Source organism: Cinclus cinclus, chromosome 11, assembly GCF_963662255.1.
Source record: "Cinclus cinclus chromosome 11, bCinCin1.1, whole genome shotgun sequence".
NCBI classification, from domain to species: Eukaryota; Metazoa; Chordata; class Aves; order Passeriformes; family Cinclidae; genus Cinclus; species Cinclus cinclus.
The window spans coordinates 175,769-194,104 of NC_085056.1; the positions used below are offsets into that span (position 1 = coordinate 175,769).

At 40.6% G+C, this 18,336-nt stretch overlaps 1 protein-coding gene across 3 annotated transcripts in view; it reads right to left on the reverse strand.

Annotated features, from left to right (window-relative positions):
- Nucleotides 1-18,336, reverse strand: part of PHLPP2 (PH domain and leucine rich repeat protein phosphatase 2) — a 30,156-nt gene that overhangs the window by 10,043 nt on the left and 1,777 nt on the right. For all 3 annotated transcript variants that reach the window (XM_062499709.1, XM_062499708.1, XM_062499710.1), the window contains 7 exons: nucleotides 11,926-12,059; nucleotides 7,530-7,720; nucleotides 6,978-7,103; nucleotides 5,730-5,884; nucleotides 2,123-2,269; nucleotides 968-1,198; nucleotides 63-265 (listed from right to left, as the gene is read on the reverse strand). In XM_062499709.1, the coding sequence (XP_062355693.1) occupies nucleotides 63-265; nucleotides 968-1,198; nucleotides 2,123-2,269; nucleotides 5,730-5,884; nucleotides 6,978-7,103; nucleotides 7,530-7,720; nucleotides 11,926-12,059 (1,187 nt within the window). The remainder of the gene's footprint in view (nucleotides 1-62; nucleotides 266-967; nucleotides 1,199-2,122; nucleotides 2,270-5,729; nucleotides 5,885-6,977; nucleotides 7,104-7,529; nucleotides 7,721-11,925; nucleotides 12,060-18,336) is intronic.

The following is an 18,336-nucleotide window of genomic DNA, read 5'->3' on the forward strand; positions in this document are numbered from 1 at the left end:
GCTGTTTTCCTTTGCTCCCAGGGCTTAAAGGGAAAAGGCAGGTGAAGAAGACAGAGACATACAGTTGCTGTTGGCATACAAGGCCCGAAGGGAGAAGCCGCTCAGCGTCAGCTCTCTCAGCTTATTTCGCTCGCAGTGCAGCTGCTCCAGGCTGACCAAGGAGCTCAGATCCAGATCTGTCATCTGATTGTCTCGTAAATCCATGTAAGACACAGATTTGTTCCCCTCCAGAGTGTCAGCTGCTGCTCTCTTCAGGTTGTTCAGCCTAAACACTCAGAAATGAGTTAAAAAGTCAGAAAATAGAGCACTGAACACTGGACATCAGTAAGAAGAAAGAAGAGGAAAGGAAGAATTCTGGTGAAGGCTGACATCAAAGGTGAGCACAGTGAATGAAATGTGTGACAAGCAATGGTGAATTTCACGCAGTGAATGCAAACAAAAATATTTCCTTTGTCTACACTGCTATACGTAACCATTTTAAGGATTTCCAAATTCTTAAGATATTCGGAAGAAAGATCCAGCCTAGAAAATGGAAAACAGGCCATGGGACAGCTACTCTGCACGGACAGAGGAAGCTAATGCAGAAAACTAGATACTAGACTGCCTTACCACATACAAAATAACTCTTTTTCCCTTTCCGAGTGATCTGCAGCTAGCAGCCTGGAGAAACAGGATCATATCTCTAGGGCAGGGAGGCAAAAAAGGGATGGAGAGATCAAGGTTTTGGTAGCTCAAGGTAACAGCAAATCACAAGAGGAAACTAGAGGGCTGGGTCACTTTCAGCATCTAGCACTGCTCAGTGAAGCTTGCTTTTCCAAGCGGATTCTGCACACTCTCAGAAACAGAACTCCATAAAAGCTAAAAAATTGGTAAGAGAAAAAACTGAACCTAGTTTATTGCAAAATGTACCAGAAGTTACAAAGACAGTTACACTGTTTTATAGACACCTGCAAATTTCACCCCTTACCTCAGGTCCACACTTCTGATGTGACTCATACGGTTCAGCACTGTCAGGTCCAGGGTCTCTAGCAAGTTCCCTGCCAGGGCTAATTTGTCTAAGGTGACAAGTTTCTCACAAATTGCTGGCAGTTCACAGAAGTTATTGAAGGAGAGCCCAAGACAGCTGAGCTGCTGCAGGTTTCCCATCTCTTCTGGTAAGGATGTGAGGAAATTGCCATCAAGCCAGAAGGTCTGGAGACTGCAGTGTAAAAGAGAAAGAAAATAATTCTGCAAAGAGTCGCAAACATCACATTTAGTATTTTTCACTGTATTTTATTTACAGCTAATTTTTTTCTTATACACATAAAGTTACTGAAGTACTTTTATCACACATATAATAGGCTTGTGACTTCCAGTTGTGCCAAAGATTGCAAGTTAACACAATCAGTACTTATGTTGTAAATGAAAGATATTTACTTAATTACTTGGTTTTCTACAAATAGCACAGTTTAATCACAAGTCCTAACAGTCTGTACTAACAGTCTTGCAATAAAATTTGCTTAAGCAAAACCTAAGCTTAAGCTCTTATGCATTTGGAATAGCTACCAGGGAAAATGAACAAGGCACCAGCAAATGCTTTAAGACAAAATTTTCCAAGGGGATGGATGCTTAAGTATTTTAATGTTAAACTCCTCTAACTGAAAAAGCAACCAATTCTGTAGAACACAATCAAACACACTTGTGCTGACGAAAATCACTAGACCCCTGTGAGAAGTTACCACAGAAAAGTTTTCTATAATAAATTAAAACTTCAATAGTAATTGCATCAGTACAGAAAATATTAAATTCTAACAATAAATGCAGAAAGTTAGACAACTCTGCAGCTGCAGAAAAATGCACATAGACTTATTTGAGAAACAATGCAGTTGCCTTCAGTGCTTTATCTGCATCAAGTTTCCTCATCTTTCCTGCACCAGAAGCTGTGATGTCTTAATACTAGTGATTAAGGGATTGCACATGTTAGTTCTTGACCTTCTGCTGGAGTCGAATTAATCATTCAGCCTTTATGGGCAAAACAAGCTGCCTTAGAATTCACACTTTCAGAAACAGTACCTGCACACCAGCAGTACTCAGCTGAGGCACCAAGGATATTAATAATCACAGATGTAAAGAACATACTTACTTCAACAATTTGCCAATCTGACTTGGCAAGTAGTGAAGTCCATTACAGGAAATATTAAGCTCTGTCAGAGTAGAGATCTCACACAGTGATACAGGAAACTCTCCCAGTCTATTATGAGACAAGTTCAGACTCTTCAACTGAGAAAACCTATTAACAAGAACACTAGTTAATTCACAAACCTACATGTCTAAAAGCAAAAATACACAAACCAGTCATCAAGAATTCTTAAGTCTTTGTACAACTGGTGGTACAGTCAGCTAACTCATTACAGGAGTTTCTGCATGAATTTGGGTGTAAGTCAATGATATTTTTCTCAATGGCCATGCTGAACATGATCAAATACCAAGAGGTTACTGCAGGAACTGGTAACAACCTTCTACCCCAACCTGACTTCCTCCTAGTGACTCTTACTAAGATTAAGGTAACTAAAATGCTCAGTTCAAAAAATTCACTTTAAAAGATTTAACTACAGTGAAAGTCTACAATTATGCAGCTTGGGAAAAGAGGAGCTGAAAACATTCACTGAGACTATTCTGAGAACAAAACAGAATAGGGATATCCCCTTTCCAAGCTGGGTGCAACAGAAAGCCAAGCTAAGCTGTAAATGGGAAAATAGGAAAGTGCTTGCTTCATGCTTAGAAAGCCCAAGGCCTCCAAGCAGAGGTCCTTGAACAAGATTGCATAACTACAGTGCCCCATGCTCAGCAGACTGTGTACTGCCCCAAGTGCAGACAGCTCCACAGTCACTACAGTCCCACTAGTGCTTGAGAAATGGTTACCTATTTCTAGCTCCTTCAATCACCATGCTAGGTCCAAAGGGAGAAGGAACTTAGTGTGGCTGGGGTAACATACAGCAGCGTTCTCCTCCAAGAGTTCCTACCTCCTTCTACAGAAGGCAAAAGTATTGTTCCCCAGGTAATAGCCTCTTCATCCCAAACTGAAACCACCAGAAATTAATTCAGTGGGGAAATTAATATCTCACTTCTATGAGATAACTGCAAATTTCATGTACCAGAGAACTGCTTCTTGGAAACATGCAGTTATTCATCTGCCTCACCTACCCAACTTTTCCCAGGTATTGGCAAGTAGTTCTTATTTTGAAGCAAATATTTTAATATAGGTAACAAAACCAAGGTTGGTTAGTTAGCTTGAGGGAGAATATTACTTCTATATTGAAATATCTTGAAATATATGACTGAAAGGTTTTGGAAAGCTTTTATTTTCTTCTTTATAGTGACCTTTTTCAGAATCAAAATGTTTGTAATGATCTGTGTAGGAACTATGCATAATATTTCTCCATTTTGCTTTAGTTTTACACCTTGGAGGGGTGTTGCTCTTTTGAAAGAGGGAACCTAACTGTAACTTGGACATCAGTAGCTTGCTTTGAGCACCCCATCATATGAATAAGGGTATTTCTGTTTGCTGCAGCCACAGACTCTCTTTTACTGCAACGGAAAGCCAAAGAGAAAATGATGCTATATTGGTAAAAGCCTTCCTCAAAGGAAGGGTAATGCAAAATGCAATAATCAGAAACTTGCACACAGAACTCCACCACAGTACTGGAAAAGAATGAAACAATGAGGATGAACCTAAAGATTTGAACTATCTCTTAGCTGGTTCAGCTTTAAGAGATTCAGGACAGGTTATGGCCCTCAGGGTTTAAAATCAGCAAACACTTTAAAAAAAACTTCTTTCTTGGGAGTTCTGCAATGGCTTTTGCTACACCTGTTCTTAGTACCAAGCAGCATTTCTCTCTAACAGCGTGGTGAGAAGCTGCTCTGAGAGATGCAGCATTAAACACAACAGCACAACTAATGTTTAGAATGCATCCCTCTGCAAAAATATCAAAGTGAGCACAAGAGGGCCATTAAAGTTTCCAAAAGCTGAAGGGAAACTGGTACATGACACAGCTTGGTCTGAGATTCCTCATGCAGACTTCCACACTCAGTGGGGAGGACAATACTCAAAAGCCTTTTGAGTTCTTCTGTTCCTTTTTCTTTGCCTCAGTAACCTCATGTAGTGATGTAGGAGTGGAGCAGAATGGAAATGTTACTCTTATTCAAACTGCATATATTAACCAGGTATTATAGGGGAAAAAGATCCCAAAATCAATGTGGGTCCTCAGGTTTTGGTTTGTGCTCTCACAGGGCATACTGAGACAGCAAAGAGGTACAGAAACACAGAATTGAATCTTCCTTTGGATAACCATCCTCTGTTTAGCAGCCCAAACTGGCGTTGCCCTGAAATATTCCCAATTTAACACATCCTGTTCTGCCACCAAAACATGCTACCACAAATCTGTATCAACTAGCTAGAATGCTGACAGGAGACATGCAGATGTATACATGTGTGTACACACACACGTATCAATGAAGATCAGATCTTAGTGTTTTTCAGACAAGGGAGATACTTGAAAGGCACTACAATACATAAAAAATAAACTAGGAGATGCAACAAAGCAGTCAGGGTTATTTAATGCCCTTTGCTTAACATTTTCCCTTTAGCTAATTATTTTTCTTCATTATTATAGTTACAGGTGGTTAGACTACTAGAGATTGGAAGTTGCTCAGAGGAAGAGATCTGATCATTGTGAGCAATTTCTTTCCCATTATATACTCTTATATAATCTTACTCTTATACCTGGGTATCTCATTACTCTATAGGAAGAAAAATGAAATAGCACACTAGTAGACCCCTAGAGACAAAGAAAACCAAAACACACCCCTCCCTGCCCCACCCCACCTAGCAAAGAAAACCCCGAACAAACCAAAATGACAAAAACAACCAAACCTAAAAACCACAACAACAAACCAAACCAAACAAAAACCAAAAAAGCAGTTTTGCAAGGTTTCTCCACATACATTTTCCTTAGGGTATAATGTATTCTGAACAGAGCCACTGGACAATATTACTATACGCTTCCTATCAGTTCTCAAAATTCACAGAGCAACTCCTTGAATTCTATTTAGCATGGCTGATATACATATCCACAGACTAATCTCCCCCTAGAGTTTTACAATTTCGGGGAATTAATTTAAAAATATTTCTGTAAGACTCCTTCACTTACCTAAGACGACTACATCATGCTTCCATACCATCACACAACTGCTACTCTCTTAAAAGCAGATTCATCACAAGTTTCCAAAGCAAAGATGGAGTCTCACAGGCCCTCTGCCAATTCCAAATACACATTAAGAACTTGCCGAAACAGGGTTTTTCAGACCTAAGCTTCTTCTTACAAACACTTATTCACAATAGCAGCATTATGCTTTTCCTTGCTCTTTTATTTTATACCCCAAGATGTTCTCTGCTTAGCAAGCAGCCTAATATTACTATTGTATCTTTTCCACGCAAATGGCATGTCATCCCACAAGGCTTATCTCAAATCAGAGTTAGCACAGAATCTGTGGAAGGGAGCTCATGAATACTACAAATTGTTGGAAGCTTATTCCTATTGTACTGCCCAGTTCTGCTTCCAACCCCGTCACTTGTTAGAGCTTCCTAAAGACCAAATTTTCTACCATCCCCAAGAGAACAGGCAGTACTTCATTCCTGTATCCACATGTCAAGGACTCCAAATGTAGAAGAAAAATGATTCTCTGCAGACCTGCCAAGAGAGTCAAGACTCCCTGCTCCACTTGTTCTCATAAAATTGTGGCGTAAGTTGAGGTAGGTGATATCTTGACTGTAGAAGAGGTGCTCTGGTACTTCCTCAAGGCTGTAGCATGAAAGATCAACCACGCTAAATCGCATAGACACAATCTGGAAAGAAAGAGAAAAGCTGCAGCTGTGCAACAAACTTTCTCTGGAAGTCTAATGGAAGGCCAAAGAACACAAGTAGTAAACAATTTGCAAGAACATGGAAAGAACCTCTGGTACCTACCAGGTAGAGTCCATGCAGGAAATAGGAGTCCATGAAGTACAAGCCTATACCCATTGCTACATCCCTGACAAGGATGCACAGCTGGATACCAGCCAGGACTCACACAAAGCCCTGCTCTGTATGTACACTGGGCACACTGCCTAAGGGCTAGGCTGTGAGAGAGCCAATGGAATAGAGGAAAACAGATCTTTCACAAAACTCTATTGAGAAAGCATAACCTCCAAGTGCCTTCCAAAGGTTCAAGAAGCATCAGGAAGCAGTTGATTTTCCAGTTCAGTTCTTTAAGGTTTACAGATCCTCTGTCTGGCCTAGCTGCTTCTTCTGTAGTTTTAGTGACTCCTTTCTTTAATTAGCTTGTTGAGGGCATAAAATTTGAAAGATAAGTTCTTATAAGAAGGCTTCATAAATTATGGTTTTGTAACATTTCATGAAGTACTCTGCAACTCTTATGTCCTTTCATTAAATATGTTTTGTTTTGAGACCTTTGCTGCTTAATTTGACATTTTTGACCTGCTTCACCCTGAACTCATTTTGTATTTCATAATATCCTTGCTGACCTACAATCTCTCTGTAACTCAAACCTCAGGGCTGCCCTGTGAATATCCAGGCCATACTTCAGGTATGTTCAAGTACAGCAACAAATGCAATGTGTAGGTTTCTACCTCTGTAAAGTCAGCCAGTCCCTGTGGTCTGCTCTAGGGACCTCTGATTAAGTTAGTCTCATAGGTGCAGCAGGGGTTAAAACAGCACAGAACTACTGCTCAACATTGTTGCACAGGTAGAGAAAAAGAGAAGGCTAACAGAAAAATCTGTTGTCCAGAGCATGAAGAAAATAAAGCTGGAAAGCATCCTGGGTACTTTCTCCAGCATCCCAGCTTCATCTCTGACTGCAGAGCATGCTTGCATCAGAATAGCCTTCCTGTGGTGTACCCTGCACCCACCATCCAAACCACACTGTCCCCAGAGCCTCACCGTGGATGCTTGCCGGTGCCAGCGCTGGCACTCTGCCAGTGTTCCAAAGGAAATGTGGTATGTCTGAGCTTGTGCACCAGCAGATGTGAAAGCGAGGGTGTACTGCCGACGCTTCATCTCTTCCACCTGCAAAGGGAGAATTGACAACAGTCTGCCTAAGCACCAGCAACTACAATTGACCCCAAGTCTAGGGTGAGGTATTACTGACCACCAGTAACATTGCATTTTGCTGAAGATACAGCTGCAAAGTCACTGGAGAAAAACACAGAAGTAAATCCTGCTTAACATCTTTTTGCTGAAATGGATACAGGAAGTAATAATTTCCAGAGTGCCCATTCACAATATTGGCTACTGCTGTGGAAGCTGAACTAGTAGTGTCTCGCCGTTTTATTAGCCTTCAGATCACTACCCAAGCAAAGCAAGTTGAAAGGGGTTGGGCACATGAATGCAGTAATCTATTAAAAAACCTACAATAATCTCTTGTGGACAATTCCCATCACTACCAATTCTTCCTTCCCAGGCTACAGAGAGCTAACCAAAAAAAAGCCTTACCTTCCCTCCAATAAGAGGCAAGATGTGCATCTTCCCTGCATGGCTGTCCTTCACTGACGACACAATGAGGCACGTACCACAGAGAGCGACTGAGCGCTCTGCCCACTTGTGCAGCTGGGTCTTTCCTTTGCGCACGTTATAGACTCCAGAGAGCAGGATGCGATCCAACTGTTCCACCTGACATGGCTTTTCTGAAGAAAAAGGGGACATTAGCATTTACTGTCCATATGTTCTTCATTCTCATCTGTGAGTACAAGTAACACAGATTTAACATACAAAAGCAGTTGTAAAGAACAAGCAGACAAATTGCACTTGAATAAAAACTCTTGTGCAGAGAACAAGCAACATCCTCAGTCAGTGAAGGAATGGCAGCTGAGCAGCACCATTTGTGCTTCCCAGAACAGTGTTAGAATAGTTGCCATGGAATAGTTTTTAATCCACAGGTAGTTACAGACTTTAACAAACCACAGGCTTACCAAATATCCTTCATTCAAATGTAACAGAAAAGCAATTTTAAACCCTCATTGAGTCAGCTAAAGTCACAGAAACCATTAAATAAGCAGCTTCTACTCAACTTTCAAGGAAGATACGAAAAATCAGCTACACAGGAAGTTCTTTCCCTGAAGATGACTGTCCTGGTTTTGTCTGAGATAGAATTAATTTTCTTCTTGGCAGATGGTACAAGGACTGTGTTTTGGCTTCACTGTGAGAATAATTTTTAAAAATCACATTTAAAAAAACTGCTGCTTTAGTTGGTGCTCAGCAGCACTCACCCAAGTCAAGGACTTCACAGTACCCCCTTCTCTGCAGCAAGCAGGTGCCCAAGAAACTGCAAGGGAGCATGGTTGGACCAGCTGATCCAAATGAGCACAGGGGGTATTCCACACCTTAGAACATCATACAAACTGAAGGAACTGGGACAAGGAGGGCTGAGCACTGCTAGAAGAAGGGCACCAGCATGAGGAACATTGTATCATCCATCACTTGCGTATTATTTCTCTTCGTTATTTTCCTTTTCATTACAATTATTATTATTTGACTTTATTTCAATTATTAAACTGTTTGCAGTCCACAAGTATTGCCTTTTTCCCATTCTCCTTCCCCTCCCATGGGGGAAGCAGCGTGTGAGTGAGCAGAAGAGTGGTGGCTGGGGTTAAACCACAACAGTCCTTTTAGGTGCCAGACCTGGTGCACAAAGGGCAGAGACAGATCTGACCAGAGTGTGTTAAAACAAATTTGCTATAAGCATTTCTTGTATTGGTTTAACAGTGGCTGGCCACAACATTGATTTGTTTCCTTTGATTGTGTTGCACTTGTTCTCAAGGTTGCATTATGTAACACCTTATCTGTTGGGTTAAGGTTAGGTGTTGTATTTTGTAATCTGGTCTGTGTGCTCAGCATGGCCCTTTACCTCCATGCTGTGGTGCCATTTAGTGGAAAATATCAATAATGACAGCATTTGCCTTTTCTGCCCTGAGAGTCCACCAAGGGAGTGGACACTTCCCACATCCTCCTTTCCTCCTCCTGATTAATCACAACAGCATTTGGCAATTTTTAATATCCTTGGGATGTTAAAACCAGTGTGGTTTCCTATTGCAAGGCACCATGAATGCGGTTCTTGTTTAGGGAGGAGCAGCTATTTGCAGCTACTCCAACCCTGTGACAAGCCACTGTGACTACTCAGACTGGACTGGAGTCAGACTGCTGCCAATTGCTGCCATACTGGACACACTCAAGGTTAACCATTAGCTTCTGGAGTGGGGGTTACAGAGGACTTGTATACAATACTCTAACTATGAGAGAAAGTGGTAGCATGTGAAGGGGTTTGAGCTGCTTCAGAGCTGATTGGCACTGAGGTCCAGCTGCTCCTGGCACCCTACTGGGGTGCTGGGCTGGATGTTCAAATTGATGCTATGTGGAGTTAGCAGGTCACACTGATCACACAATAAGCTTTAATAAGAAAACCATACTCCAGACACTTTTCAGGAGCAAAGAGTTAACTACTAACTCAAGCTGTAATATTGTTTCTCAGAACAGCAGAATCTTCAGCTTGCCAAATCTAAAGCGTTATCTTGATGTCCCTATCTGGCTGAATTCAGCTGAAACATTTAGTTGTTTATTTACAACAATAGTTCTGCTTCACAGACATGAAGTTGGACATGAGATTTCCTTTACTGGTGAGAAACTGTAAGAATTCACAGAAAAAATTGCTTTGATTTCACCAAGCTGAAAGACCAGCCCCACACTTGTAAGAAACATTATTATGGGACTAAAAGTGGTATCCTATTACTAACTGCCACAGCAGCACTGTTCCAAGCATTACTACGCAGCTACACCAATCCTCCAGTTTCCCTCTCTGCTCCAAAACCATGAAACCTATCCTAGAGAAGGTCAAGGGGCTGCCATGGGAACAGTTAGGTGGCTGGAACATCCCTCCTGTGGAGACAGCTGAGAGTTGGGATTGCTCAGCCTAGAGAAGAGAAGGCTCTGGGAAGGCCTTCTTGCAGCTTTTCCATATATAAAGACAGCTTATAAGAAAGGCATAGAGAGACATTTTACAAAGGCCTATAGAGGCAAAACAATGGGTCATGTTTCTAAACTGAAAGAGGGCAAATTTACACTGGACATAAGGAAGAAATGTTTTACAGGGAGGGTGGGGAGACCCTGGTACAGGTTGCCCGGAGAAGCTGTGGCTGCTCCATCTCTGGAAGTGTCCAAGTCCAGGCTGGGTAGGGCTTGGAGAAACCTGATCCAGCCTTGTGGAAGGTGTCCCTGCTCATGACAGGAGGGGGGAACTAGATGATCTTTAAGGTTCCTTCCAATCCAAACCAGTCTGTGATGGCATTATTCTAAGTAAAGTTCCTGTGGGTAAAATCCATTGTTTCCTCCCTTATGTTCTCAGCTGCAGGCTTTGCAAAATTATTCAGTCATCCTCCATAGCATTCCCTCTAATTCTTCCCCTACCTTTGAGAATCACTTGGTCAGCATTTGCTCGTACTTCCTTAAAACAGGTCTCCTGAACACCCTTCAACCCTTATACTTCTTCCTTCATAGCCTCCTTCTAAGCAGCCCAGCTACCCAGGCTGACTGAAACTACTCAATTACATTTTCTATCTACTTGGTTCCATGAAGTTGAGTCGCAGTTCATAAATCCTCAGCAGTTCCTGCTGTACATATCCGAGCTTTCATTTTTTTCCTCAAAAGTTCTACATGCCTCTACTCCTTCCAGATGAAGTAACTTCTGACTCTCTCTTCCTTGCCCCATAAATACAGACTATGCATGTCACACTTCTTTCCATCTGTTACACTGTGTTTTGCATATATATATATATATATATATATATATATATATATGTATGTTTGTATATATATGGTATATACATTATATACACTATTTTGCCTGTTCTTACACACACACCTCCCAGACAGAAGGGGTTTGTCTCAGATAGCAGGGTGAAGAAGCTGATTTCTTATAAATGCATTTTTTTGACACTGAATAACCAAAAGATGGCTAGCAGCTTAGCCCGACCAGACCCACCATGCAAGAACAATTTTCCGTTAAAAAAGCACTTTGATTTTTTTTTTTCTGAAATGCCAAAAATACATAGGTGAAGTACTTACAAGTAAGGAAATAATTTCTTTATTGTCTTTCCTCACCCTAATTTACTTTCTATTTCCTCTTAACTTCAGTGAATTCCCTTTCTGACTGCTACCAACAGTCCTCCTCTCCCTTGCTAGCAACATATGCCCGCAGGCCTATGCCTGTTTTTTGTGGCTCCTTGTATATGCTGCATCCTGCCCAAATCAATTCAACAGCCCACACTCCCAAGTCTCATGTCTGCAATCCAGTTCCCCAGGTTTCTGATGGCAACCTGTGTTATTATTAACCAGCTGACACCTTCATTCTTCAATCCTTAAAGGCTGTGGAGGTATTTGACCAGGAGCTTCCTTACCCATATCCACAAACTTTTTGTAAATATAATCTTCCTGCACATCTAAATGGAACTGCCATATATCTGATATATCTGATCATATATCTGATCCCAGGGGGAGCTCTAAGACATCAGCTGCAATATTTAAAGCTAAAGACAACAGAGCAATCTTGTGCCTTCCAATTGGAAGGCTTTCCAATGCGGACCTGTCCACGTTGTCTTGTGCATTCCAATGTGGACCTGTCTTTTCTCAAGTCATAGGCAGGATCAAGAAAACTACTGAAGTGTGATTTTTTTTTTCTATTAATCTTGGAAATGTTTCATTTTAAGAAATGCTTGCTGGTACTGCAGGTGCTTGATGTAGCCCTCTAGAAACCTAACAGGCTGATGACTCAGGCTTTAGCTGAGCTCCAGCTCATAGTTACAGCTGCAGGAACAGTGACAGTGTGCACACAATTTCTTACCACTGTAAAAGCGAATCATACAGCTGAGATCAGAGTTTGCTGCCTCTTCCTGCATTCTGAGAGGATCATCAAAACCCAACCCAGCCAAGTAGTCATACACAATCTGAAGGGGTTTTTCTGTGGGCTCCAGCCTCCTGTCAAAACATATAAGAAAGAAGTTTGAGAATGCAAAAAAAATTAAACAAGTCCCTGCACGGCTAACACATGAGGAATACTGACACACCATCTGTCCTGCTCCTCTGAAAAGGTCTGGCAAGCAAGCACAGACTCTTGGGTCTCTGCTTGACAAGCAGCACTTAAGAACTGCAGCACTTGTGAATTACACTGCAGAAGAGAAACAGCATTAGGCATAAACCACACAATTTGTGGTGAGTATTTCTATTCATGATTTAAGGAGGAATCCACAAGACACAAACCCAGAAATACTGCACAAAAAAGAAGCTGCCAAATAATTTAAAAACCCTATGTATAATGTCTCAAAAATATAAAAGAACTCTTAAATTTTTCTTCCAAATGCAGCTTGGAGCAAAGCATTTGAAGAATCCTCATGAAGAATTACTTAAAAAAAAAAAAAAAAAAGAAATTTCCTACTCTCTTCAGCTCACATCAGTGGCTAGATTCTTATGCTTTGGCAAGTTAACTCAACCAGTAAGTACATTTAAAAGAACGTTTTAGAACTATGGCAGAACACAGGAAGGATTCAGTGGCTAGCTTGAATAAACAGCAATAAGAGGAAGTTCTTGTGAAACATCAGATTTACTATATTCAGAATGGAAAATATGTTTTCTGATCCTCTCTTCTCACTTTCTCCAGAGACCCTGAATTGTGATTTTTCTTCAATAAAAACAACAGCATTTCTTGCTAAACTACAAGTTTTATTTTAAGGAAAAAAAAAAGTATAAAAAGATTAAGCATTAAAAATGTTAGGTAGGAGTTAAAATACATTGTTCCAATGTTCTACTCATTATCCAACATTAAAAATCCCCATTTTTAATCTAAAAGTACCTAGCTTCAGATTAGAGTCACTGGATCTCAACTGTTACCTCTTCTTTAAACACCAGTTTATAAACCATGTCACTAAGCATTTCAAACTTCCTCTTCAAGATAAGGCACATGGTGCTTTTAGAATTATTCTTGCAGTAGAGTGGGTCTACTTTGATTCAGAAGGATTTTTACCACCAGATTTTTTTTAGTTTATCCCTACTCTGTAAGCACTAACATGATTGCTCCCTGTATCTATGCACTGACTACACAAACCCACACATACACATCGCTTCAACTCAAACACTCTTCTGTTCTTGGATCAAACCTCCTCTTGACTCGTATCCTTCCAATGCACAAGTCTTCCTGCACTACATTTTTTTGGCAAGTTACAGCCTCCTTCCTCTCCCTTGCAGTATTTAGTACACTTGTCTTTTACATAAATATTCCTAGTGATACTGAAAAACAGTGTTTTCCAGGGAATACTGCATACTAAACCATCTAGAGCAATCTGCTGCACTGATTTCTCACTACCTATCACTGCCTCCCATCCATGCCCTCCTGAGTTCTTACCTTTTAGCCAAAGGTTATTAACAGAGCAAACTGAACAATACAAGTTTACATTTCTTCCTTCAAACAGCTCCTCACCCAAAACAATATGCTAACACCAAGTAAGAGTTTCCAGTCTGTAAGATAGTAGCAAATGAGTTCTACTTGTTTGTGCATTATTTTTCTCCCCATGACATCTGAACACAGAACCTCAGCCATTTTGGATAGGAAGGTCCTTTAAAGGTCATCTAGTCCAACCATCACACCACGGACAGGGACATCTTCAACTTGAACAGGTTAGGTTGCTCTGATCCCAATCCAACATCCTACTGCAATGAATAATACCTTTAGCAACAAAGCTTGAAATTTTGAAGTATCAAGATCAAGTTTGCTAGGTAGGACCTGTTTTCCACTAAACTTTGTTGCCTTGCATACATCATTTATACTGCATGTATTAATGGGAAACATTCCACTGCTGTATATACCAAACCTTTCCATTTCTTCTTGACTCTTCTCAAGAATAAAAAAAATCTGATTTTTTAAATTATTATATCAGAGTATTTCCACTATTACTGACAAATAATAATGAGTAATTATTATTTCCACTATTGCTTTACAAATGCCATCAAATAATTAAGGGAGGACTGATTTCATTAAACATACACCATTTACAAGTACCTAGTCATCCAGGCTTCCTTTGGAATCACCAAGACACATCTCAAGAAATAAAACTACCTCAGGTATTTCAAGCAGCTACATTGCAACTCTCAGCTCACATACAGGACTTCTGGATCAGAAGGAGGATTACTCTCAAACAAAGTATATAGCCTGAAAAGGCAATGGAGTTGATATGCAGCTGACCCAGAAAACCAGTTCTTACTGCTCAATGCTCACTAAACCTGTTCAGGCAAGTCTGCTCCCTGCTTTAGTTTTACACAGAAATACATCTACTTATTAGCCAGAAGGCTGTATACCAAATAACCCCTTTCCTCTCTCTTCAAAAATTGTCTGTTGGAGCTCCTCTTCACTTAGAAGCTGATGTCAGCTAAGATGGAATTCCTGTGCAATAAGCATGAAAAGCTGACGTATGAAATGCTGGTTTTTGCCTGTTTTGTTAGATGGACACAGACAAGAGATTGGTTCAAAAGAGCAAAATACCATCAATTCTTTCTCTGCAAAGATTTCTTAAACTGAAATGAAGGATTTCAGCCCTTTTTAGGACTCTCTGTGAAGATTTACAAGCTCAGAGTCAAGTACATCTACAAATATGTAGCTGAGGTCCATCTTACCACTTAATATTTTTTCTATAGAAACAGATACCAGTGAATACAACACCAAACTTTCAAAAGAGCTTTAGGAGGTAATCTTGGAAATTACAAACCTGTGTACGGTCTCCTATAACAGGCAAGCTATTAGAAACTGGAATGAATAAATAATAGATTGCACTGAACAATGCAGACTTCCAATACAGTACACCTGAGTTACAAAATATCCTTCAGCATAGAATCCAAGAATATGAGAGATTTGACTGGATCTCCAACTATGTTGCCCAAGTTTCCCTTGGCTACCTCTAGACTCTTATTCTTCTGCTATTAAGGCCTTATGCTTGCCAGGAAACAGCCTTTCCAGTACCAATGACTCAGGAATGTTAAACGCTTGAGTGCCACTCACAAAAAGAACATTATGAAGTAGTCTGCACCTAGATTTCCCAGGGGAAAAAAAACCCAAACAAATACTCAAACTTTACTATTTGGTTGCTGAATGGGTTGAGGCTTTTTTGAGTACACACTGAACTACCTATCTGCATGTGAGAAGTCAGGAAGAACACTAATGAAATAGAGGGATAATTTGTGTTGTATGAAAAGCATGTAAGTCACACTTGTGCAGATTGCTCAATGCTCTCTGAGGTACAGTGCTATGCCTTACTCTCCTGAAAAAGCTGGATACTCTATCATACCATACTTACCCTGCTGGAGATGAGATCTGCTTTTTTCCTTTTTCATTCTGCTCATCCTCAGCAAGAATTAATGTTTCAGGGTTTCAAAATGCTAATTTGAAAACCACTTAATCTTCTTTCTTGTCCGCATAAATCAAACTGATTTGCTTTTTGAAGATATCAAACACAACACCTTTGGTTTTGTTTCTTTTCTATGAAAGCCATGTATAAAAGAAACATTGGGGGCAGTATCTATTCAAGCCCAATCCTCTACAAATGTACGTCTAGTGCCATAGCACCATTCCTATCTGAAAACCCATCACATAAGCAACCCATTCTATCGCACCAGCTAGGTTTGCTGGTCAGTGGCTGCAGGACAAAAGCCTTCCCAAAAAGTGGAAGTTTTCTATAAAACATCACAAGTCATTCAGACCTCACAACCTAGCAAAAGAGTTTTGAGTTTACAGAAAGATCTACACACAAAAAGTCACAGGAGGCAATGACTGGCCACTCTGCAGAGGAAGTGGAGCTCAGGGTTAGGTATTTCAGTCCTGAAGACACAGTGGAAAGGGTGTCTGACTGCCTTCCGGCACTTAGCTGTGTGCTGAACCTGTGACAGAGCCAGGTATGTAAGAAACAACACTCACAGGGTCTGTAAATAAAGCTAGCAGCAAACCAGCCCATTGCAAATCCCATGCTCACACTGAGAAAGGGAGCAGATCCCCAAGTACTCTTGGAGACATTCTGGAGACCTGGACGAATGGATGACCGGTCCAAGTTCTCATCAAGAGCCATGTGATTCACTAACAAAACCCTGGACAGGCCAGCAAAAGGAAAGTCAAAACCAGTACATGGAATGGCAGTTTCCATATGGAATCTCTTCACTAACTTGGTCAAGACTGACAGATGCCAGAAGTAATACTTAAAGTGCAGTAGAAAATACACTTTCCTTTCAAAAGAAAGCAACATGGTGTGAAACCCAAACTGGCATGAAATCACATTCAAACTTCACAAACTCATCCTGTACCCAGCACAATGAGCTCTGAATGCTGGCACATGCGAGACATGCGGCTGTCACAGCAGCTTCAATCTGGCACAAACAGCTCACGACATCCTCAGCAGTATCACACATCAGGGACTGAATACTTCCTCGGCTCACAGCAGCTCACCAGAGCACAGGTGCAAAGGCTTAAGGGGAAGGAAAAACCAACAAGGAGGAACAACAGTTTCAGTTTCATTCCTGTTGCAACTGTAGCTACCCATAAGTAAAGGTCAAGTTTTCAAATATTTAAAGCTTACATTTTTGTGGTGGGCCAAAGAAGGTGTTCCTGCAATTCTTGTTTAACCCTTCCCTCTGAAGGAAGATATAATTTCTGGATATGAAGGGATATAAGCATAAAGAAAGATTCTGACTAGGAAAAAGCTAAAGATCCTTGAGGTGCATTGTGGAGAAGAAAAAGTTCTTACAGAAATGGACTTGAATTCACAAAATTCACAAGGACATTGATGAATATTTAGACTGAATACATTGCTATTCTTCCATACAGCTTTCAGTCTTCCAAGTCAGGGGCCAAACCAACATCTGCCATATTCTGGAAAGAAAGTCACCAGGTGATACTAAAAGGGTGAAGAATTCAGAAGCTGTCTGGGAGATGCATGTACTTATGGTAAGATGTGACCAGATACTTAATGAATTAATCTGTCTTGTGAACACATTACAAAGTAATTGGTAAAGTTTGTTTGAGGAAGGAATTATCTCAACAGGGCACGAGGATAAATCTTGAGCACTCTGTCACCTTCCCGTGGACATGTGAGTAGATACCATTCAGGCCTGCTTCCTGCTAACCCAGATGTTACTGAAGCAATACTGGTAAATCCCATTTCCTTACTCAGAAAAACTCCATTGGGAAGTACTTCAAGGATCTCTTCTGTGACAAAAACACTCTGAGAATTACAAGGAACAGACATCAGAACCAAGAACTCTTCACAAAATATATGACAAATCTTGACCAAGTCCCAGACAAACCAAGAGGCAAAAAGAGTGGGAAGTAAAAATTGACTCGAAGTTCAGTATTTGCTTCCAAAAGACTGGCAGCAGATGCAGTTTGCTAATTCAGTGCAAAATCTGCCACAAATGAAAGACAGGCACACCTAGCTAGCATGAGAAAAGAGAGACTGAAAAGAATTCAAATGCAAAAGCTACTTCAAAAGCTAAATAAAGTCAAAATGTATCTCTCCAAATACATCTATAAGCTTTACCTAAGCTTTTTCATGTTCTGCTAGTGGGTCTGCTCTTTTAAAAATGCTGGAAAATCAGCTTGCTGTTAGGGTCCAAAACTTCCTTACAAACTTTTCAAGCAACAAACAGAGAGAGGTTTTCAGCTACCTCAGTGGTTAAGTTCAAGTGTCCATCTGTTCTCATACAGCATTTCTAACTAATCCATCCCTAATTCCTATAACCCTGACCAAGGCAAAGCAAATGGTTCTAAATAACCTTTTCCAACAGTCAGTCATGTTGTCTCTCCATCTCCCACCACTAGCATTACCATTCCACTACAGAGCAAACACACACCACAGTTTTAACATCTGGACACATGCGAGCTAAAACCTTCATTTCACCATCAAAAATCAGCTACTAGCTCTGTTCAAAATGCATTGTTATCTACTGCTTAGCCTTTAAGTAAGGAGACCCCAGCAATTACTTGCCCCTGAGAACAGGAGTGACAATTTTATAACCAAATCTTAAGCCAAGATGAATGCAAAGTGTAAATCCCAACAAACTGAATGGGAGCTTATAAACTTAGAGGAGTCTGTAACACACTCACAGCATGAAGTTCACACACATTAAATCCAGAGCCATCTATTTTCAGCCTAAATTGACTTCAGGCATAAAACATAGCATCGGATGCTTAAGCTTTCTTTATATAACGCTTGCTACAATTTCT